Here is a 24336-nt window from a genome sequence, read left to right on the forward strand (position 1 = left end):
TTTTAAAACACATTCCAACACCTCCAAGATGTCTGGAACCTTGGCATCATGTTTCAGCTCTAGGTTTTGTGCCACACACCTGAAACTGAAGCAACTATATTTGTTGTGGGCTGAACAAGCCAGGGACACCCACCAGACTGAATGTCATTTCTTCCTCTGTCATCTGATAATCCTGAAGTGCCGGGGACCTGGGGAGTGTTCCAGGCCTCAGAAGGCAGAATTACTGTAATTTTTTAGACATACAGACTAAACAAACCATGTTGTCCAAATGGGATAAAATCAGGCTCACTGGCCCAAGAGCTGCTACGAGGTACCATACTGCTGCCAACTCAAAGGCACATGCACTGGCTTACTGTGCTTGGTATTGCACATCTCAGTTTTAAAAAGCTGAAATTGTTGTGCAGGATATTGGACTGAGTCAGCAACACTCCAATAAATGGGAAACTCCCAGCTTCACTGTGGGTGTCTGCCAGTGTCCTTGTACCTGCTCTGGATGTCCTATGGGTCCATGTATGGCTCTGCTAGAAGTACATTAAAAGCTGTTCTGAAATGCAATTCTTATTGATAAAAAAGTGTTAATGAAGTATAATCACATCATAGTGTCTTTGACTGAAATGCTCTGTCAAGCTTACTTCCCTTTTGTGTTAAGTAATTCTTTGTAGAGTTTAATTGTACTGTGGGAATTGATTTGCTGCTCATGTGGATTCCACGCTCAAGGATCTGCAAAAGGCTGATATTATAGCCTAGTTAGAAGAAGACCCATAATGACCATACCTGCTTTAAAAAGTGAACATAAATGTTTTTACAGTAGAAGATGAGTGTCATCCACAGTGCAGGCAGCAGGATGCAAAATCTAGGGGAAAAAATAGATCTCTCCAGAAAAATAAGCTCTGGTATAGAAGCATTCTCTTGCTTAGGCCCCTCAAATTCTTAGCTAGGATCAGACAAAGGAGTCCTCAGCCCAGGGGGTTTGGTTGCTCCATCTTTTGACTCAAATCCTCTGTGACCCCTGCAGTGTCACAGGTAATAGTGCCAAGCTATTAGACAACAGCACAGCAAGACCCCTCCTGTACGATTTAGCTGTCCAGGCCTTCTTCTCAGCCAGCACCTGTGTCAAATACGAAGTGTGAGTAATGACCAACCAATTCAATGATCAGAGAAGACCAGAAATGTGTCAGAAGACTCTTCAGCCAACAAATGATGATGTCAAATTGCTCTGAGGAAACAACTCAGACTTTTTCTCTGATTATTTCTTTGTTGCATTCATTTGTACCTGGTGGACAATTAGGGAGGTAGGGCTTTGTCTGCACTGAAGTGACCCCCACCACCTGATTCATCAGCCGGGTGACACAGAAGTGTGATCACATCTCTGGCACCAATGACTGTGAAACACCAAGTGTCAGAGAATGGCTTCCTGAGTAACATCACTCATTCATTTGACTTTTTTTTTCAGAGCAACAATGAAAAGTTTCCTCAAGGATTTTCCAAGTGGAAAAGCAACACAGTGTAAGCTAATCCCATAGCTCACAGCAAGAGAAAGCTTCTTTCTCCTTGACCTTGTAAAGGGTGACCTTTTAAGGGTCAAGAAAATCCTAAAAGCAAGGCATTACATTGAATACAGGACCTAATCGCCTCCTTCAAGGGAATGTCTCATTCTTCCCCTTTCTGATACTCCTGCAGCTCAGCATGCTGGTCTCCTTTCTGGCACACCACTGCTCCTGCTGGGCAAACCAGGATCTCCCTTAAGAACATGATTTCAGCAGGGCTTATGGACCCCATGTTGTCATGCTGTGTGTATATAACCTGGCAGCTGGGAGACTTAAAAAGTCCTGTTTGAGAGGGAAGGGAGGGTACACATAAACAAGGCAGTCAAAGGTGAAGGGAATAAAAATCACCACTGGCTATGACAGGACTCTGTGCATGCTGCTAAAGTGCTAACCTCACACATTTTTTCAGCCTCCTACCCTTTGACTCACTGCCCGTAGGGAGGTTAAGGCTGGGTTATTACTGAAAGCAATTTCATAACTATGCCAGATGTTTTCTGCTTCATTTCTCTACAAGTGATAAGCTCTAGGTACCACCAGTTCCCCTTGCTGTCCTTGCTGTCAAAGCAAGGTGTGTCCTCAAGGTGCCAAGGTAAAGCACATCTGGGAAATCCTGTGCATTGACTGTGGGATGCACAGCTGGCTCTCTCTTCAGAGCCCATGGCTGCTTAGTAGAGGTCTTGTCCTGTTCCCAGGACAGGCTCTGTAGCAGGACACTGTGTTAAAAAGGTTCCTGATAAATGGTGTATTCTCCAGCCGTGTTACATTGCCATGGCTCACACACCTTCCTCTGAAACGTCAGCTCTGCCTTGCCTAACAAGTTGGAACAGAACAAAGCAAAGGTGCAGGGGAAAGGATTAAACATGAGAATATCTGATTTCTTTGCCTCATGCTGCACTAGGACTTTCTTGCTTGGCTTTCCTATAGCATCCCCGTTCTCAAAAAGCCTGGACAACCACACCAGCTGAGCCCCAGCTCCTGTCTACACAGGGAAAAGACTCATGTCTTGGGTATCAAACATCCGGCTCAGCTGTAGCACAGAGAGAGCCCGATGGCCTTGCATCATGTTACCCAGCAAGGCAGGAACCGAGCTAAACACAAAGCCCTTCCCCTTGGCCTCCTCAGCTCACACAGAAGGCTCTGGGAGATAGGAGAGGAGCGAGAGCCCCTGCACACCTCTGCAGCAGGTGGGTGTTACACCACGTGGGTACAGCTTGGGTACAGGGAGGTGGCATTGGCACAGCCTTCTGCTGCCTTCTTCGAGCAGCCTGCCAGAGGGAGGCAGTGATTTGGAGTTTTACTGTTTTATAGCTAAGTGAACTTTAAATCTAAATGGAGAGATCTCTGGAATGCCTACACACAATGAGTACCAGGGGTTTTTTTTTTTCTACACTGGCACTTCTGCTCATGGCCTTGTGCTATGAAGTGTGGATGGTCTCTGAGGATGGATGTCTCATGGCACCTGTGGGTGTCTGTTCTGTTGTTAACATAGCCCTTGGGAAAAACACTTTTTTTCCTTCCATGTGCTCATTGTTTCTCTGTATGAAGCTTGGCCCATTGCCTTTGCTCCTGCCCTTGTGCACCTCTGAGGAAAGCCTAGCTCCAATACTGTTCAACCTGACTTGAACATAACCTCAGGGCCAGCAGAAGAACCTTCATGAGATGCCTGTACCTGAGGAGAGAGGTAGTCCAGACAATAACTTAACAGCCAAAGAAAACAGAAATTTATATGCATTTAATATATCCTTTTGTATGTACTACACAGAAAGTCTATATGCATTTAATATATCTTTTTATATGGTAATTTTTTTATCTGAAGAGTCATAAGACTCAAAAAAAGCATAGTTGATTGTCCTGAGTGCTGGTCAGAGACACATTTGTAAATGTTTGGCTTTTTCTACCCCTCTCTTTGGCAAAATTCTGAGTAGTTCAAAAGCATAAATTAAAATAGTTAGTCATTTTTTATTGCATCAGGGATTATCTTCAGTTCTCTGGAATACCCAAAAATATCTGCTAACATGCCAGCAGTTTCTGGTTTACACATTTTAAAATTATTAGATATCGTTCACTAGTTACCTTAGATGGATTTTATAATGGGATTTCAACAATTTATCCTACTTTGTGTGTGCTGTGTACTGTAAGTATCAAAGAGACACACTGTGGATTTCTCACGCCTGAGGGTAAGCAATCTTTTTTATAGCCTTTTTTTACAGCACACTGTATAAATTTCTTTTAAGGCAAGACCAAGTTTATACATACTGTGGGTGTTTGTTATAACATAGCTGAGAAAGACAGAAAACCTCTAAATACCTTGTATATGGCTCACCCTACAGATGGCCACCTCACATCACACAAAATATGGTCACAGGACCATTTATAAAATTCAGCTACCAATCTGGTTTGCAATTTAATCTACAAAGTGCATTAAAATGAAAATAATTCATTGATGTTTTTGCCATGCCTGAATTTAGTCATTTGTTCATATGACACCTCAGAAATATGAGTTATATTTGACAGCCCAGCTGTCCACGTCTGGGAAAGGCAGTTCATCAGCTGTCAGGCCCTTCTCTCAGGTTAAATTATTCAGCAAGCAACTAAAGTGGATAATCGTTATTCATTCTGACATTTCCAGTTTTATTTGAAGTTTAGCTGGTTAAGCCGTTTTATGGTATTTCATTACATTGTGTATCTTCCTGTTCCTGCTTGGTGCAACTTGCAAAATGTTCATATTGTCTGAGGTTTTTTGATAGGTGACCTTCCTTTCACTGTGGTCTGTGAAGCATTTTGTCTCCTATACAATGAGAAACCCCTTTTTATGTCTTTGGGTGTTGCTGTTATTCCTATTGATTTATCTAAGTACTTTTTCCTGTCATACTTTTTTGTCATATGAAATAAATTGCTTTGGGTTTGTTTGCTTTTGCTTTTTCTCAGGCTGGGAAAACTAATATCATAATTTGAATTTCCTTTAAAATAACAATACTGATGTTGGTTTTTTTTTTTTTCTTCTGTAGTATTTTTTCTGCCTTTAGCTGAACAGCTAATACAATTTGTTAACTGGAGCTATTCATATAAGTCTTGGGTTTAACAGTGAGTTTTTCTCACTTGTCACCACACAAAGCTGATGTAGGCATTAAGGAGAGACATTCCTTTGCTAGAGCTGCTGGTTTCCAACAGGAGTTCTTAGGTGAAAGTGCATGGACCACCTTAGGCATGATACCAGTGTCTTCAATAAATGTTTCCACAGCTTTTTCTTTTCACACATGCCTGTTCTTCAAAGCCAAAGGTTAAAGTTCACTTTATTGCTTGGCTTTGGCCTTGAGGGTCGAGCACTGTGCTACAGTCCTTGAGGAGACTGAACAGGATCATACTAGAGAAACAAGTGTCTTTCTTGGGACTATTTACCTCTAGTGGCAGAGGTGCCAAAACTGTTTAAGGCTTCTGGAGCAGACAAGGATTCCCACATATACTACTGTTGTGATAGTACAGAGAGTATTTACACGCAACCACAGATATCTTTTCTTCCTGCAATTGCAGTCAGCAGCAAGACACTCTGTTTTTGGACAATTGGCAGTTACCTACAAAGCTAAAAAATAGCAACTGAAAAGAAATCAGAGGAAACTATACCAGAACTGGGTTAAAGTGATTAAAATTACACAGATCAATATCTTACTTTGTTTTCAAGGGAAAATGTGTTTTCTATAGTGGTCATAAACTTGGAGGTGTAGGACACATCAAATTTTTGTCTTATCTTTGCCAGGCAAAGCAGTGAGGACTGTAAGGCTCGGAGGAAACTTTGCAGAATGAGGCATGCTGTGACTGGAATTTATCAATATTCATGATGACCTGTATTAACTTATTAATTTAATCTTCTGTGTCAGTCATTCCAACTCAAAACAAAATATTTTAAAGTGCTGACGAAGAGGAACTGTGAAGGAAATATTGTGGAAATTTAAATCAGATTGCTGTGACTGGATGCTGCCCACAGCGAATATTACCATGTGCTGAACACAGTTCACATCCCCAGCACTGCAGATTTCTGATGGGTTAAGGAAAACAGGGTATGAATCATTTAAAGATTTCTAATATAAGCATTACCCAAATAAATACCCTTCCCCCACTTGCAGAGTCTCTGGCCAAATACTGTCCCTCTGTTCCAGCTCCTCCTTGCTGCGTCTCCCTGTTTCCGGATGGGCCCTGGCCCCCAGCCCTTATCTCCTCCAGCCCCTGGGCTGTTTGCAGAGAGCAGTTATAAAGAGGCTGACAGAGCAGGGAGTGGAGGAGAATTACAAGGTGCAGGAAAACAGCAGCACTGCTTGGCTCAGCACGACCTGCTCTGCACCATGGGGAAGGACAAGCTGCCCAGCAAACCAAACATCTTCCTCCTTCTTCTCTTCTTCCTTCCTGGAAATACTCCTCTCAACACAGAACCGTAAGCTACATGAGCGGAGGGGGGAGGGAGGTCTAAGTTCTCCCTTTTTCCTGCAGTTTTCTTCCCACTAATAACCAAGCCCTGAGTTTCCTGCACAGCTCTGACAGTGCTCCCCACTCCCATCCTGTAATCCTCCGGCTGTCCAGCCCTGGGACCCCTTCCCACCACTATCTCTGCCAGTGGCCTCCTTCCACCCTCCCCCCAATCTCTGCCCATAGTGCCCACAGTCCTGCCCTGCAGCTGCCTGATAGTCCAAACCTGGATCCTCACAACATTTTGCCCAGCTGTGTTTCTGCCTAGAAACTTCTCAGGGCCTGGGATGTTAAGGGCATGATGCCGGGATCCAGGTGCTTACCTTTCCCAGAGTATCCTTGTTTCCATCACTGAGCTACTTCTCCCCATTCTCCTGTTGCTTTCAAGGCAGTTTGTTCCCCTTTCTCCTGCCAGTTTGTTTCCCTTGGCAGCCTCAGATGTACTTGTTCTCAGAGAGGATCTGTGACCTAGATTCTCTTCCTCCGGCACGGAGGCTGGTGCCAGCGCTCTCCCTGGACACCCGTGCCAGGGCTGTGCAGCCCGGTCGCATGGCTGCAGCTTGAGCTCTGCCGATGCCCCGGGGAGAGGGGCAGCCCGGCATGGCACAGGCAGGCTGGAGTTGGGCATGCCCACCCCAGCCTTGCCCACCAGGCAGTGTTGCTCTGAAGCCTCTTGTCTGGGTGGAAGCAGCCTCCCTCTTCAGACCTTGGCTGCCGTTCCTCTTGCAGTGCTGACAGAGGCACAGCTCTCACCAACACGGGGCCAGTAATGCTTGCTGCAGAGATTTCATGCCCACGAGCACTGCCACAGCGCTGGCAGAAGGTGCAGCACTACTGCTGCCATTTGCTGTGTGGTCAGAGGTAAAGTTGCAGCTGGGTCAGCCTGAAGGACCTTTGACTCACGCTGTACCATCAGTCCCTCAGCTGTCTGCCCTGTTTGGGTGTTTCTGGGGTAGATCAGTCAAGGAAGTCTGTTTTGGGGTCAGGCAGAGCTCTCTGGTCTCCCTACAGTAATCTGATGTAACAAAGTAATTAAGTAATCTTAGTTCATTCTTGCTCAACATCAGGGGGAAAGGGAATGAAACCATGCTGCTCAGACCTATGGGCAACATTAGAATCATAAAATGGCCTGGGCTGGAAGGGACCTTAAAGACCAAACCCCCTGCTGTGGACAGGGACACCTTGCTCTGGACCAGACTGCTCAGAGCTCCATTCAACCTGGCTTTAAACACTTCAGAATGGGGAAGCCACAGCTTGTCTGGGCAATCTCTGCCAGTGCCTTACCACCCTCACTGTGAATAAATTTTCTCCCTAACATCTAATCTAAACCTACTCTCTTTCAGTTTGAATCCTTTCCCCCTTGTCCTGGCCCTTGGCAATAGTCTCTCTCAATCTTTCTTGTAGGCTACTTTTTGTCCCAGAGCCCTCTTCTGGGAGGGAAGAACAAAGAAAGGCTGAGAGGTGGGAGAGAGAGGGATGTTGTTGGGGTCCCCAGAAGGAAGACAGGATCCCAGCAGGGAGGCAGTTCTGAGCAGTGAACTGCTAGGTAGCATAAGGGAAGTGGTTTTGTTGTGGATGCAGGATAGATCAGATGCTGTATACAACACAGAAAGGAAGCAACCCTTGAACTGAAGACAAAAATTAAACTTCCAACCAAGACTTGCTTACTCTGCCCTATGCAAGTAGGGTTATCAATTCTTTGGGCAGAAATAGCTGCTGCTATTTCTTTTTCAGAGGTGATCAGCTGGACAGGAGACACAATTAAGGCTCAGATTGCATAGTACAAAAAAACATATTCATCAAGTTAGTGCAGCACAGGAACAGGTGACCCAGATAGATGGTAGAAACTTCATCTGTGGTGTCCTTTGCAAAAGTCCTGTTCCAGGAGGGAAGGTGGGCTTGAGATATCCAGAGGTCCTTTGTAACCAAAACCTCTATGATTTTGGAAGGATGCAGCCAAAGGTATTGTTGTCCTACTCTGGTTGTGCATGTAAGATGTTTTACAGTGCAGTGGACATGCTTGGGAATATTGTGCATTTGGTCATAAGTGTGAGGCCATAATGACATTTGAATTGGCAAGTATGGATTTGGGCCGATGAAGTTCACTGCTTTCTTTGGCTGGGTGCTTGTTCCAGTAAGCAGCTGAGAGTCAATACACAGACAGACATTATTCCACCTTAAGCTACAGTATTACCTTCCCTGCATAGACAAACTCACCATTTTTGCCTCAGCCACCATCTCTAGGGTCTCCTATTCCTCCTTGATGCATGTTTCTGTCAGAGTCACTGCCTCTCTCATCAGAACAGCTCGTTGCATGCTGAGGTCTCTTTTGTCAATCCAGATGCTTTTTGCCCTGGAATGTCTATACATGGGGCTTGTGACCACAGTTCCTTAAAACACTCATGGTAATTTAATTCATCTGTCTCTTCTAAACAACACATCCCAAAACACCTAAAGAAAGGTCTATAAACAGCATTGTTTATATCTTTGTTTCAAAGGCAGGGAAGCCACCCTAAGGGGAAGTTCTGCAAGTTGGCCAAAATTTCAGCAGAACAGTGAAGAGGAAGAGAAATGAGGCCAAATTCCCCACAAACTAGGTCATGCTGTCCCTTCTGTAGACTGGAAGGTATTGTCACGTTGCCAGTGCCACTGAGAGGGGACAGGGGGAATGGGGGAATGGCACTGGGGAAGCAGCATGGGCTGAAGCCGTGGTAAGAAGGTTGTGGAAGAAAGGAAACGCTGGAGAAAGCAGAGAGTCACAAGTTGTAACTCACTCTCTGGGAGGCTGGAGTTCCCTCCTTTCACAGCTTCTGCAGCAGCACTGGCTGAGCAGAGTTGCCAGCAGGCTCTTCACGGCATTTCATCAACATGCTGCCTCATGGTGAAGGAAATGCAGGTACTGCCTGGATCCCACTGCCTCCACAATAGCTTTAGGACTCCCCAGAAACCTCAGAGCCCAGGCAAAAATGTAGCTCTGGATGGACACATCTGTATTTTTCCTCTATTCCTTTCTGAACACTTCCCAACAGTCTGTTTGTTACTTATTACTGATTGAGAATTTTCCAAGGCTGACCAACAGTGTTCAAGTCTGAGTGGTAGGAGCTCACTTATTATTTTCCCTTTATGAACAGTTCATTTGCTATTCTTGCTACGCAGTTCTATCATAGAAAAATTTTTTTTCCACAAATATCTAAGTCAATTTTTTAGAATTTCCTTATCCTGCACAATTATGAGAAAATTGTACTTCTGACATCTGAGGTATGTACTGAAGAACAGGGGTCTCAACAAACTCTGGAGGTTTTCACTGGTTCCTACCCCTTTTGTCCTATCTTTCAACCAATTAATCCAGGACAGAATTAATAATTCAATTTATTAGTAAATTGATCCATTTTATTGAATGGCAGCTTAGTTTAAGGGTCCTCTGTGTGGGACCTTTGTCAAAAGCTCTTTGATGATGGAAGTACACTTGAGTTGCAATAAAACACTACACCCCGAAATCCTTTGTGTGCTCGTCTTAATAAGGTCCCAAACTGCAAGCACTCACATCTTTGCTTAGCATGTGAAGGATTTGGAAACCTGGATAGGCAAAGACTGGAGCAGCCAGACAAGTGGGTGGGTTTTTTCCTCAGCTGTTTTTAGCTAATGCCTTTGACTCTCAAAAGGAGATTGTGGGATATACAAAATTCAATTAACAGCCTGAAACTTTTCAAACCATCCTTACTCCCTGCTGTGAAGCCAAACAAAACATCCTTTGTAAAGCACTCTCTATTAGCATAGAAATTGTTCCTTCTACTGCAAGAATTTTCCTGCTTTTAGGCTAATTAGTTAGGCCATTTAATATGTATAAACCCAAAATAAAATGAATGCTCATGTTATATGCTCTGCAATTCACAGGGATGGCAATGGATTAGGCATGCTGATTTGTTAATTTCCCTTCACTTAATACTGTTGCCTTAAAACTGTTTCACATTTCTGATCTTTTTTGCTTCCCTCTCTTCACAGGCAGTACATGGTGCTAGTGCCCTTTCTGATACACACAAATTCTCATGAGAAAGTCTGCGTTCAGCTGACCTACCTGAACGAGTCTGTGACGCTGAGTGCCACGCTTGAATACCTAGGGGAGAACAGGAGTTTGATTGATGACGTGGTCTCAGAGAAAGATGTGTTCACCTGCATCCCTTTCTCTGTGAGTATCTCATCCTTGTGGGATGATCTCTTGTGTCTATTGATGTGGCATAGTCGATCCAAACAGTCCAGAAATGAGAAATAAGATACACTGCAATCAGAGACCCCTAAGCTAAGTCAAACAAAAGAATAAACTCAATGTGGATGACTGACTGTGGTAGTCTTATGAGGACTAATTTCCCCCATTATCAAATTCTGTGTCCCACATGGTACTTCTCTGCATGCATATGTTAAGAGAAGTCTTTTGGAATTTTGACTGACAAAATGTGACCCATGTTTTTTTGATATGTGTAAGTCTGAGATGAAAAATATCAGCGTGGAGTGAAAACTTTAGAAGCTGGGGGATTGTTAAAGACAGTGGGGTCTATGAAGTCAAATGGCTGCTTCTGGAGCTTATTCCCAATTTTTTACTGCTGAAGGTTGGTTGGTGAGTAATGAAAGCAAACAGATCCCATACCCTAATTAATGAATCTAGGTTAATTTTCTTTTTTGATAAATCATGTGATGGAATAAGATCAGGTTCAGTATTTCTCTAAGAAAAGTATATAAATTAAGGAAGGTACTGAGTCTTTTTTGTCCCTTTAGGGAACTTTCTGACCCAGCTAGCACTTCTTCCTTCAACACTCAGTGCAATGGGGTGAATCAGTAAAGCATTTATCCTCTTCATTCTCCTTAGCTTCCAAAATCCAATAGCACATCAGTGGCATTTCTCACTGTGACGGTGACAGGGGACACACTGCAGTTCAAGAGCCGCAAGTCAGTGCTGGTCAAGAATTCTGAAAGCTTGGTCTTCGTCCAGACAGACAAACCCATCTACAAGCCTGGACAGACAGGTACCAGGAATTGAGTTGGTATTGACTCTGACAGCAAAAAAAATCTTAAGGGCTCCATTTTACCGAGGTGCCATACTTGTATTAAAGTTTTCAGGTTTCTTCATGGGGGGAGGATCTAAGATACTCAGTAAATCTTATTTCTGTCAGCTGAGGTCTAGTTCATGGCACTTTCATCATTCCTAATCCTCATTCTCCAGGCACAGCATCTCAGCCAGATGTAGGCACAGGCTCCAATTCATTCTACTCAAGGAGAGGCACAAAACTGGGATGGCTGCAAAACATAGTCTCCCTTGGCTGCACTAGAATCAACAAAGCAGGACAGGCACTCCCAAGAGATAATTCAATTCAGCCAAGACCTGATTATCCTTCTAAATTTATCTGCCCCTCACTATCTGCAAGACAAAGAGCCTGAAGTAATTGTTTCTATTACTTAGAAATCTCAGTTCAGAGCCTGTTGATCCATGGAATAAATCTGAGTAATAAATTATTGAAACATTGTCATTTCCTGGTGATGGCTACAAATTTAACAGTGGAATTTCCTTTTTTTCTGTGACACTCTTCAGTTCAGTTTCGGATCGTCTCTCTGGACAAAGACTTCTACCCGCTGAATGAGAAGGTAGAGCCTCAATTCCTTGTTGTTAGCCAGGAGATTGAATTCCTAAATTAACACCATTGTTGTCATCATCCAGAACCACTGGAGACAGCCTTTAAAGCATATGATACTCTCTCACACCATGCTTTACCTGTTCCATATTCTATCCTAGGACACATTCCACTTGTCTCTAATGGCTGAAAAAAAAATCCCCCTTTTCAGAAGCATATAGATGTTTAAAACCAGATTTGCAAATCAATGTATGTGACTAAGCATATGGGCAGGGATGTCATTACTGAAAAAAATGTGTGGGACAAGTTTCCATTGGTAGTGACAGGTATGCAGTTGTTTCTGGCAGTGGGTGAAATCCCACACTTAGAGAGCAGCATGACAAGAACTCAGTTTTATGGAACTGGTCAGGGGTGCAAGCCCGCCTTTTATTTTATTTGACAATCAGTTCCTCATGCAGACAAGTTCTTTGAAAACTTGTGCTTCATCACATCTTCATACAGTGGTAAGACAAAAGGTCAGGGCCCTAAAATAGTATAGAAAAGATTCCCTTAGCCGTCAAGAACCAAGAAAAAAGAGCAAGTACAGAAAGGGAACAACCCAAAGGACTTCTAAGAAGTTAGTTCTTCTGCCCTTCAGTCCAAATCTGGAAATTACTTCCCTGTGATTAATATTTCTAACACTGTTTTTCTTTTGCTCTTTCCCCACAGTTTCCCTTTGTCTATGTTCAGGTGAGTGGATAACTACATTATTATTTGCAGAAGAATGTGCAGGCACAGAGCTACCAGTCCCCAGCAGTGGTGTTTTCAGGCTGAGGGGCAAGGGAAAAATCACAGGCATGTGACCTTTTCTCTTTGGTTGAAGGAAGGCTGAGTAGCTGGGCATCAAAATAAGTTCCAATAATGGTTTTGATCACAGAATGAGCTGTAGGAGAAAACTAATTAACCATTACAAGCCATGCTGTGAACAGAACTACACTTGGCTAGAGGTCATTTAAATGGCTTATTCCTCTTCCCAGTCAGAACTAAGTGTTTCTATCTGCCAAGTGTGGTTGAAATTAGAGACCAGTGTTAAATAAGCCACCAAAAACAAAGAAACAAAATTACGTAAGTAGACATCCCTTGTCCTCCCAAGCAAGTTCTTTTTGTCTGTTTTTTTTTTTTTAATGGTTTAACTTCAGTAGCGGGCAAAAGTTAATAGGAAGGATGTTTCAATGATTCAAGCTCTCACTTTTTCAGATGAGAACACAAAATTTACAATTATTATTTGGGATATCTTCTTTTGAAAAAAATTATGGTGAAGGCTCATGGACAGACCCTAAAATTAGTGTGCACAAAATTTATTTTGGTTTACGTGATTAATGAGTGCTGTGTAGTCGGTCCTTTTACTGTTCCTTGCTGTGTGGGGTTGCTGTCTCCATTCTGCACCATCTCTGTTTAGAGCTGGAAAGTCATCACAACAGAGGAGGCATAAGGTAGGCCAACACAAGGCTATGCTGCTTTTTTGTATCGTCTTTTCAGAGTACTGTCATTCTCCCTTCCCATCAACAAACTTCCAAAAAAGAGCTGCAGAGCTGGTGGACCACTGATGATCTGTGAATATTGGAGAAAGAAGAGTAAGACAGTGGGAAATCAGGTGGATTCACAGGCCAAGGGGAGCATCTCAGAGCTACCTTTTGCTAGAGATGTCCCATGGAGTCCCTTCCCTTTCAGTGACATGATACTTCACTGAGTACAGGAATTTAATGAAAGGAGCAAGAACAAATATATCTTCTGCAGACATAGACCTCCAGAAATATGTCTTTGCCTAATAAGTTGAATAATTTAATAACCTTTCTGTGTATGTGTCAATACCATGAAACCTTCACTTTTAAATCCTAGGAAGGCCATCTGTGTTTTCAGCTCTAGCCTGTAAAGCATGGTGTTTGATCGTGCTGTTTAAGCCAGTTTATGTAGGACTTGTCCTTCATCCTCACCATCCCTTCTCCCTTCCTCAAGGCTCCTTCTTGGCCCAGTACTGCCCTTTGTTTGGATTTCACAGCTGTCTACGAGACATTCTTGTAGAGTGGGCAACTCCTGTGGCAGAAAATTCACTGGTTTACTCTAGAGTACTTTCTTCAGCCAGATCAGATCTGTCAGTGCAGTTTACCACATGATTGCATGAAATTTGGACTGGACCAAAGGAAAGAGTGGCAGGAGTGAAGAAGGGTGATAGCCTAAGCGTCAGCACTTCTAAGGAAATAAATGAACATCAATCCACATCCTGAATGTTACTAATTTATCTTAGTGAAGCACAAAGGCAGAAGTTAGTATGAGTCTGCTCCTTCTGAACTGTTATCCTCACCTATTGTTTATGGAATTTAAAAAAAAAAATAGAACACCTTTCTGAGGAAGAAAACAAACTGGTTTTCAAGCCTTCCCTATAGGTACATCACAAGAATGTTCAATAAGTTCACAAGCCCAGCTTGAAATGTAAACATTTACTATAAACATTTTCTTGAATTCCTTTTCCAAGGAAGCTCAGTGGTGTCCCTCACAAAAAGTGGTGAGCTTTTCAGCAGGGTTGAAACGTGATGATGAAGAGGATTTGGTCAGAACCATGGGATGCATTTTACTGACTGTTCTACCCTCCCAGGTGGCTTCTTGGGAACACGGCCCCCTCTTCTGCCCCCTGACTGATGACCTCCAGCTGGGAGAATGTCATTCACATCTCCATTTTCCCTAAGCCCTGAGATAATATCTCAGTGAAGTAAATGCACATAGTCACATACCTTGAGTCACACACCTATCTAGAGTAAATAAACTTGGTGACAGCCAAGGTACAAGGATGCATTAAACTATGCAGAACCACTGTGCTGTTTCAGTGACTTCTACAAGAAATTTGGGGCTGAATGGATTAATTATTGATAGTCAGTTAATAATGTGCAATACACAAATGTAGTAGTGGTGAGACTTCAGCTGCAGCATTAGGAGCATGGAGATACAAGGGAGAATCAGCTGGATGCCTATATGTGGAAGTATACTTTCCTCTGTCCCTGTCACCATTCCCCCACCTGACCACTAGCTTAGGACTCATACATGTACATTTCTCAGTCCCATAGATAAGTCAGGTGTCTGATTCCTCAGCAGATTGTATACTGGTACTTCAGCAGTCTTCATTCTTCATTGGGGAAAACCAAAACTTTTGCATGCTGTATGGCCAATCAAAGAAGCTGAAACTTCCCCTTTTTCTCCACGTGCTTCACTTACTTCTGATATCAGTTCTGTTCCCTCTGTTACCCTGCCAGTCTGTCTTGCCTAGCTTCCTGGCCCCATCCTTTGTAGGTACAGCTGAGGGGGAGACAACACAAAAGTGTTTAAAAGTTTTCTTGCATGCAAGTTATGCAGAATTGGCAGGTAAGTACTTTCAGAACCTCACAGATTGTTAAATAATTACAGATTGTTAAATAAATAGATAGGTGTTTCCCAGCTGGGATGTGCATGCACTGGGCACTGCACTGCTTTGTCGCTGGCACTCTCTTGTACTGTCATGTGACACTGTTACTCTCACCTGCAGGATCCCCAGAGGAACCGTGTGTACCAGTGGCAAGGGGTGGAACTAGAAACAGGCTTTAAACAGCTCTCCTTCCCCCTCACCTCGGATCCCATCCAAGGCTTCTACAAAATAATTGTGCAGAAGAGCTTCTCATCCCATGTGGAGCACTCCTTCAGTGTGGAGGAATTTGGTAAGGAGAGGAATTCGGCAGTAATGCTTTTTACTGTGACCGCTCAATTTGGAATTTCCTGGGAACGACATGGAGAAGGCAGGGACGGAGTATAACAGTCAATGGGGTTCACAGGGACTAAGCCAGAAAGCCCTAGGTATCAGAAGTGGTTGCTGACTTTATGGCATCTCTGCAATCTGCCCGAGCTTGTATTTGCTCAAAGTGTTCTGGGGAGCACAGGACATGCCAGAATTCCTGTGTATGGCTTGTAGCATCAATTTCAGCTGGCTTTGTCTCAGTTGATTACAGTCCAGCAGCTTGTTGCAAGTAGCACTAGATATGAATGTAAGAGGTGTCAATATTTTGGTGACTCTATTTTGCTTCTCTCAACATCTGCATAAGGTCTCTTTCTCCATTCGTAGTCCTCTCTATTTTTGCCCTTCCTTGTTTCTGTGAAAACTTAGAAAACATGTTTGGTAGAAAACTTGTGATTGAAGAACAATCCATGAATGTTACAAAAAGACTGCTAGGAGAGACTGAGTAAGGAGAAATATGCTGCTGCAGGGAGCATTTTAACCCTCAGCTGTCTAACAAAGATTCTTGGGTGATCGTAGATGTGTATTCTGACTGTAGTGCACATTTGAGAAGTCTGATTGGCCAGTGCTTCACACTCCCAGGCTCTTCACTGACTGCATGAAAAACAGATGTTTATTCCAGAAACAGCAGATCCATTGATCAGGACCTGCTGTTTTTGGAATATGCAGCTCATAGATTGCCATTGAAATCTAGGGGAGATGGCTTATTTGGCTTCGAGTCAGGCATGGTAAATAATTTGACCACAAGCCAGGCTATAGGTTTCAACCTGCCATGGTGACAGATGGCCTGTTCTTCATCCCACAGAGACTATTCTGAATGCTCCAAAATCAAAGATGTTATGTCCCTTTGTTAGCCTCCTCCTAAACTGCTTTTTCTTTCCTTTGTCCTTCATTCTTTTTCTTATGAGTCTCTCCCATTGCTATTTCTCTTACAGTCTTTTGAGGAAATGCACCCTGGGGTTGAAACATTGAGCCTTGCCTCCCATCTTAGAGCAAATTTATGTCTAAACTGTATAACCCAGGGTTATTTTCCATTTCCTGGATGTGCACCCACTCTGCTGTTGCGTCCTTGCACTGTGAAAAAGCCCTCAGCTGCACCACCTGGTAGCAGGACATTACATGCTTCAGTCCAGTCCTGGGCATGAGGAGTTGGAGATGTAGGGCTGCAGGATGCACTATGGGAAGAGGGATGTAACATAATGCTCAGGAGTAAAATATGTATTTTACTTGTGCCCCTTTATATTGAGGTCTAGTTCTGCCTTTTCCACTTGAAAATATAAATCTGAGAGTCTGTGGCTAGATTCACTTGAACTCTCTGGGTATGCAGGACGATACCACACAGTGATATCATCTTAGTGAGCTTGGGAGCAACTCTGGGTCTCCAGAACAGTAAGAATCAGCCAAGACAATCAATTATTTGGATCATTTCAATGTGGTAAATTACAAAGGTGGTAATTTAAGATGGTAAGTTATAAAGGTGGAACGTGCTGCTCCAAGTCCCACCTGCAAATTATGCATTGTGAAGATATCACACAGGACCAGTGTGTCCTTGTGAATGGACACAGGTGAGGGATCTGCTCAGCTGTCTGGTGCACATAAGCCTGTGCTGCCAATAAGGCAAGGACTACAAACTTCCTTAATTTCCTTTGAACCCAAACAGTGGTGAAGGCTGAGAAAACCTATGGAAGGGGTAGAGATTATACTGCAGACCACAGAGAGGTTCATATGAAGATGATCCTGCCTCTATGCTTGGGTTGCTGTGTAGTACACAGCTCCTATTCACTCTTCTCACACCAGACTTTCTCTCTTCCATATAGTGCTGCCCAGGTTCGAGGTCCTGGTGAAGGTCCCAGAGATGATCACTATTAAGGACAACGAGCTTCCAGTGTCTGTCTGTGGTCTGTGAGTCACAGAGCTCCAGTAAATCTCTCTTGCTTGTCCTTCACTCTGTCTTTTTGCTGAGGACCAAAAGAAGTGCTCAGGGAGGGTTTTTACACTTTTCCCAGGCATATAGTGAACACTTATTTCATTCTGTCATTTCTGAATATGTGTTGCTTGACCTGAACAGTCATAGTGAAGGGTCTTCCCTGCGTTCCTTAAAAGATTATGTCAAACAAATCTGCATCTTCCTCTTCCCAGTTTATTTCACATTTTCTCTTTCTGTCTTTACACTTCTTTAGTTAGAGCTTCTCTGCCAATACTCAACCCTCAAATACTCTAAGATGTCAGATTAGTCATCATTTAAATTGGTGATGCTAACCCAGTGTTCTCATTTTTAACTCGCTCATAAATCGCTCCTTCTGATTACCTGGTTGCCTTTCCATTTCTTCATTGAACCCTGAGCAGTTTGTAATACACAAATACTCCTGGCTGAAATAATTTTCTGAAGTCAACCTTTTTCTGCAGATATGTACCAGCTAGAACAGGATGAATGTATCTTCCATGGATGATGGAAGAATCTCACTATGGAAGTGATGGAAATCATTAAAATGTCAGATTAGTCAGCCTTTAAGAAGTATTAGGAAATCATCCACAGAGGTCTTTAAGGAGATGTGTCTGAGGGTGACTGTGACTGATTGTCTCCCTATCTGATACATTGTTTAACACACTGTGATTAGGTACACCTATGGGAAGCCTGTTCCTGGTTTGGTGAATGTCCAAGTATGCCGGAAATTTTCCCAGTCTGCTTCAAGTTGTTACGGAAAAGAAGCAGAATCTGTGTGTGAAGAATTCACTAGGCGGGTGAGTCCCAAGAACAAAGTGTAGTGTTTTTTCTGAAGGTTAATGGGCAATGCTGTCTCAAGAAAGATCAAATATGTTTGGAGATAGTAGGGCACCAGAGATAGCATTCTCTCCAGGGAAAGTAGAGAATCTCAGAGGAAGGCATTCTTAACAGAGAGATCATTAAACTGGAAACAGAACTGATGATGAAAACCTGACCCATTGAAACTAGTGACAAACCTCCAGCTGCCAGCCATGAGGTCTTTGCTATTGTTCCACAAATTGAGAAAAGAATCTTTGAAGGAATTTTTTAACTGTGAGAGGGACTGACTGTGAGCAAGGAGCAAAGATGAGGAGAAAACAAGAAGGCTGTATAGAGAACAAGGAACACAGATAAGGTGGTATTGTATATGGGTCAAGTACAGGAGAAAGAGCAACAAGATAAAGAGAGAAGACAATGGAAGAAAAAAGAAGAAAAACAGAACTAAGGTAGGAGGGAATTAACAAGGAAACCAGTGTGGGCCTTGGAAAACTGTGTGTCAGGTACCTCACGGAACACAGAAAATATGTGGATGAAACACTAGGAAACAGGCTGAATGCTAGTTCTGATTTTGGAGACGACCCTTGCAGAAATTCTGGATTTTCATGAACAGAAGCATGTTGGGTTTGGGGTATCTATTCTCATTCCTCAATGCACAAACTTTGTTCACAGAATTTAAATTTTCTCTCCAATCGCTCACATAGGCAGATGCTCGTGGGTGTGTTTCTGGTGTGGTGAGGACCAAGCTGTTTCAGCTCCTACGCAAGGGATATGAGATGAGCATTGAGGTACAAGGCAAGATCACAGAAGATGGCACAGGTATGTAGGACACGAAGAAAGCAAAATGATGGCAGGCCATAACAGGAGCAAACGTGGAAGGTGGAGTAACATGACTAGAAATTAATTACTAATCCCTCTTTACTGTGCTCTGTCTCAGGAATAGAGATGACTGGAACAGGCTCCTGTGGTATCACATCCACCATGAGCAAAATCCACTTTGACCTGTTGGACTACGCATACAAACCAGGGATCCCACTCTTTGGGATGGTAGGGAACTTCTGAAACCGTGGGCAATGGGTGGCACAGCAAACACACAAGTGCACAATCCCATCAGATGGAGTAGTGGGGCATGTGGGTTACATGGTTCAAGAGGCAGCTGATACGTGGCAGACGTCCCAGGGGAGTTAAAACTGCTGAGGAACTTAGGATCCTAATAGATCATTTCCATGGGCTGACTGGTTTGTTTTGCTGAGAATTTTCTCAGTTGTTCCCTCAGACAACTCAGGGCATGCCTCACACATTTCCACATCTTTTTCTTTTGTTCTTCTCTATCAAGAAATATCCTGCTGGCAAGGAGGAAAAGAGGGAAGAGGATGTATTACTTGGGAATTGTTTTCTGTTGCTAGTCTAAAACCTGAAGTTTGTTATTGCTTTGTTAGGTGAAGCTTGTCGATGGCACTGATACTCCACTTGCCAATGAAACCATCATGATTACTGTGGGTGGAAACAAATACAGAGGGAATTACACTACAGATGAGCAAGGACAATCCTGGTTTTCCATAGACACTACCAGCTTCACAGAACTCACCCTGGAAATCCGAGTGAGTGGCAGAGACAGGGGTAAGCCTCTGTCTTTCTCTTCAATAGGGGAATTGTCTGTCCATGGGTTATCAGTCTTTTCTGCCAGCTGGAAAGTAAAGCAAATTTCTTGGTGGCTCACCTCAGTTCTCTGTGTCTTCTCTGCATGTTATCCACAATCTCCTAAGAGTGACAAATACAGAAGATATCCAATATTTTTCTGTGGACTTTTATGTGTCGTTATAGATGATTTTGTTTGGCTATGAACCTTTTATTCTTCCTTCTCAGGCAGATCATAAACCTGAACTGAACTGTTATGACAGCGACTGGATGACACCGTCCTACGAGCATACCATGCGCAGAGTAACTCGCTCTTACTCCCTCAGTAAGAGCTTCCTCAAAATTGAGCCAAAGCCCGGGACATTAAGTTGTGGCTCCTCAGCAGAGGTCCAGGTGCACTATATCTTCACACCAGAGGCCATAGGGGAGCAGAAGAAAATTGTCATTTATTATTTGGTAAGACATAATTTGGGGTTACTTTGATCTACAGTCACAGAAAGTACTGTGTAACTTCTAGCTATGTTCCATGATGAGCAACCAGAGCACTGCTAGATGGCCAGTAATGATGGACAGCATTTGAAATGGAAAGCGTGGCCTGCAACAGTGCAGTCTAAATAAACTCTGCTAATCTTTCTCTTTTCTCTGTCTTCTATGTGCAGAATTTTGAGAGACCACAGTAACTGGAACAGACTGTAACATGCTGGCATTAAGAACGATGAATTTGTTCATTTTAGGGATCAGAGAAGAGAGACTAATTGAACTGTGACCAAACAATGACATGTCAGTCTCTCTTGGGAGAACAGGAAGATTCAACTGAATATCCAAATAGAATGTCTTTCTCCCTAAATTTGTTTTTCTGGTTATCCCATTTAATGACTCTAGCAGACAAGATGAGAGTAGCTTTGGAGAACAATAAAAATATCCGTAGAACAGACACTTCAGTTCCAGTGGATTGCACAGTACATCAGGGGACTTAGGCTGATATTCAAAAAAGGAAATAGAAACCTGTGCTAGAGATGCCTATGTGCTTATTTTCAAGACTTCTAGCAATTCATGGGAGAACAAGATACCTGTTTACCCCAGTTTCCTGGGAAAATTGATTTTAAATATGTACATACAGCAGGTAAACAAACAGTGAGAGAATTTCCATTTTTACAGATGTGGATCCCACATCTTGAAATTCAAATACAGTGTTATGGAATAAATATTCCATATCAAAAGTAACTGAATAAAAAGCATTTTTGACTGTGCAAAAGGAATCTTTTTCTAGAAATGAGGGAATTACAGGAAGCATTTAGGCTATTGCTTACTGCCTGACAAGCAGTACCTTGTTCAAGCTCTTATTCTTTGCATCCTGTGGTCTTCTCTCCCAGCTTTGTGCAGTTATAAAACTAATCCTGGTGAAATTTTTCTTCTTACTCTTTCATGATGCAACTGAGAGAGGAATGAGGAGACTTTCTGACCTCCAGTCTGTTCCAAATTGTTAGAAATGTGCAGATGACTCCCAGAGTTACATGTGATTAGAGGCAAAATGCATTTGAACCTGATCTATATACGTAATATGTACAAAAGCAGAGATAAGTATGATCCTCCTAGGAGGAAATATTTCTGTCTCCAAAGACCCAGTAAATTCCAGCCTGGCACTTGTTTAGCATCTTCTTGGTGTTGCTCACACTCTTACACTTAACCCAGTGAACATTCCTTCTCCTTTCAACACTGGGAACAACAATTCCAGGAAGATTTCTCTGTTACACAGGTGATGGGCAAGGGACAAATCGTATTAGCTGACACCCATGATCTGACTGTGAATCCTGGAGATGGTGAGCAGATCTATGCCTTTTTAGCATTTCTGATGGTAATCTGGGGAAGGGGGGATATAGATAAATCAATTCAAACACTGAATTTAACATTTCATTCAAACTTTGCATGTAATGTTTGAATTTTCAAAATTAGGCCTTTTTAGATGAAGTGGCTTTGGTTAGTTTTGTTTTCTCTGAGTTTTAACAGGTGCTACTGTTTAATGAGAAAATGTTAGAAAATTCAACCAAAAATAAGTATAATGTTTTGGCCATTTCCTCAAACCAGCATTTTCTGATGGCTACTCTACCCTATTCTGATTGCGGGTGCTTACCAGTGTTGTGAGACTCACTTGTACAACAAGCAGGAAGAGTGTGCCTCTATTTCTTTGTCTCTCTCACTACCCCTAATTTTTTTTGTATTGTTTCTGCCTTGTAAGCTTGCAAACACATGCATACCTATATTCTAATCAACACATTTAAATTTATTCACATAAATGTCCAAGGATTACGCATTTCAGTAACAGAGACAGGCTGCGATGCAACTTTAAATGTCCTTTGAAAATGAGAAGAGGGAAGACATTTTGTAAGTCTGTAAGAAGAAGTTGCACTGCAGTGGTAATAAACAGATTATGGCAGTAAAAGATCTCGTGTGCGGTACAAAGTTCTGTATCCTCACTAGTAGCAGTGACTGAACTCCCACCTGGGCTGGTGCCAAGGGATGTTCTGTCACCTTGTCTAGATTGTGACATAAAGCTCAGGCCCTGATAGAGCTTTCCAGCACAGAAGGGCATTTTCTACAGTGTTTGGAGCAGTAGTTTGGTGTTCCAGATAAGTGGTTGCTTAGCAGTAATTTTGCCAAGTTATTCTTTCAGCCATTCTGCAACCTTGACTGCTGTCATCCTTTGCAACAGTCATGTTACTTTTTTATGCCTCAACTATTTTTTTGTAGGTCTTAGAGCTTGAGGGGAAAAAAAAGGCTTAGGAGCATCAAGAAATTATGCCACATGTTAAGTGGGGAGAATCTAGAAGGCAGGTAGAGGCCCTCCAGACTCATGTGTTTTGTCAATTCACAATCAGTCTTTGAATGCAGGTGTCTTCAGCAGTAGCCATAAATTTTAGCTATGTGACAGTTGGCCAGCCCCTGATAACTAAAAATGTTCATCAGGAGTGAACTTGATTTTTTGTATCTGGGGAAGGCAAATGCATATACTGGAATCTCTTACATATTGAATAGACTTTTGTTCTCTCTGTTAGCTTACGGGACATTTCGGTTGAGCTTCTCTGTCGAGGCAGCAATTGCTCCCATGGCACAGATGCTTGTGTACACCACTTCACCCAGTGGGGAAGTCATCGCCAGTTCACAGGATTTCCAGGTTGAAAAGTGCCTCCCCAATAAAGTGAGTCCAAGTCATGGTTTGTGCAACTCATGTTTGTCTTGTGGACAGCAGCTCAGTTTAGATTTCCAGAATGAGGGCAGAATTCACAATGGGTTCATTAAATGTTCTGACCAGATGTTGGCTGAGGACTGGTGACCAGAATAAGCTACAAAGCTATGAAAATAAGAAAAGGGGAGCCAGACAGAAACAAAAAGATAATCACTCATCCTTATTAATTACATTGATCAAAGATGAATATCCTTTAGACACTAGCCGACATAGCTAGAAGTGTCAGAATAATAATGTAACAATGTCTGGAAAAGTGGTTACTTCAACTTCCTTTTGGTTTTGCAGGTGAGATTGAGTTTTGCACCCAAGGAAGGTCTTCCTGCTTCCAACACACATCTGCAACTCCACACCTCTCCAAGATCCCTGTGTGCCCTCCGTGCAGTGGACAAGAGTGTTCTCCTTATGAAGCCTGAAAATGAGCTTTCTCCCAGCTCTGTGAGTCTTGGCTACTTTTGGTAATGAGCAAGTACAAGAACCAAGCAAGCACTCACTAACAGCACTATAGACATGGGGCTATATATTTTTACAGTTGTATTTCTTACACTTGCTTTTTAGAAGGTGGCATTTACCAGTGGAGTTTAGGTTGTGTCTGTCCCTTTAAGTGGTGACCTGCTGCATTGTTTCCTGTTATTTGCATTTCCCCAGGTATATCATCTTCTCCCACTGAAGGAAAGTCAGGGTTATAGCTTAAGGGAGTACTACTTGGAAGAAGATAACGTCAATCCATGTGTGTCACTTGACAATCTGTCATTAAATGGATTTCTCTACATACCCATTTCTTCTGATGGTGAAGGGGATGCCTATGACATTCTCAAAGTAAGCACCAGCCTTTCATTTTTCTCTTTTGTTCCCTTTTTGAATTCCCTTCTCTCTTCTTCTCACCTGCCCTGAAGGCCTTTTTAATAAAAAAATAATCTCATTTGCTGTGAACTTGCATTTGTATGCAAGAAAATAACCAGGCCCAATTCCCACATCTACTTATCCCATACATAGTAACTGAGTGCTTCTCTAAACCTTTAAAACTTTGAAAGGTCTCCTCGTAGTAGAGACAGCTGCAAATGGTCTTGGGTAAGGAAACATTCCTGAGAAGTTACCTCTAGTGCCATAATATTAGAAACTCCTCATTCACTTTTTTGTGAAACCTTTCTCTGGTTTAAATAGGTCTTCATTAAAGCATCAGTTAATTTGATAACCCACAAATCCACGCATACCCACCCAAAGAGTCCTGCACAAAGTTTTTTGGGTATCCTCACTCCAGTGCATTTCACACA

General features: G+C 42.7%; 1 protein-coding gene and 1 long non-coding RNA gene across 3 annotated transcripts in view; one reads left to right on the forward strand and one right to left on the reverse strand.

The window, feature by feature from the left end:
- Window positions 1–3083: 3083 nt before the first annotated feature.
- Window positions 3084–7013, reverse strand: LOC137469220 (uncharacterized). Of its 2 annotated transcripts, XR_010996404.1 has the most exons (3): window positions 6329–6551; window positions 3871–5127; window positions 3084–3216 (listed from the first exon to the last, which is right to left on the reverse strand). It is a non-coding gene; the product is annotated as an uncharacterized lncRNA (long non-coding RNA). The 2 variants fall into 2 exon arrangements; XR_010996403.1 differs by lacking the exon at window positions 3084–3216 and having other exon boundaries at window positions 3988–5127; window positions 6329–7013.
- Window positions 5786–24336, forward strand: part of LOC137469204 (alpha-2-macroglobulin-like) — a 37994-nt gene continuing 19443 nt past the window's right edge. Inside the window, exons 1-16 of the mRNA XM_068181733.1 lie at window positions 5786–5973; window positions 10008–10191; window positions 10867–11023; window positions 11587–11639; window positions 12335–12355; window positions 15180–15348; window positions 17240–17324; window positions 18041–18164; window positions 18888–19002; window positions 19121–19230; window positions 19623–19784; window positions 20050–20277; window positions 21578–21641; window positions 22875–23017; window positions 23351–23500; window positions 23711–23881. Coding sequence (XP_068037834.1) covers window positions 5885–5973; window positions 10008–10191; window positions 10867–11023; window positions 11587–11639; window positions 12335–12355; window positions 15180–15348; window positions 17240–17324; window positions 18041–18164; window positions 18888–19002; window positions 19121–19230; window positions 19623–19784; window positions 20050–20277; window positions 21578–21641; window positions 22875–23017; window positions 23351–23500; window positions 23711–23881 — 2025 coding nt within the window. The 5' untranslated portion in view covers window positions 5786–5884. The remainder of the gene's footprint in view (window positions 5974–10007; window positions 10192–10866; window positions 11024–11586; window positions 11640–12334; window positions 12356–15179; window positions 15349–17239; window positions 17325–18040; window positions 18165–18887; window positions 19003–19120; window positions 19231–19622; window positions 19785–20049; window positions 20278–21577; window positions 21642–22874; window positions 23018–23350; window positions 23501–23710; window positions 23882–24336) is intronic.

This window comes from Anomalospiza imberbis, chromosome 2 (assembly GCF_031753505.1).
Source record: "Anomalospiza imberbis isolate Cuckoo-Finch-1a 21T00152 chromosome 2, ASM3175350v1, whole genome shotgun sequence".
Lineage (NCBI taxonomy): Eukaryota > Metazoa > Chordata > Aves > Passeriformes > Viduidae > Anomalospiza > Anomalospiza imberbis.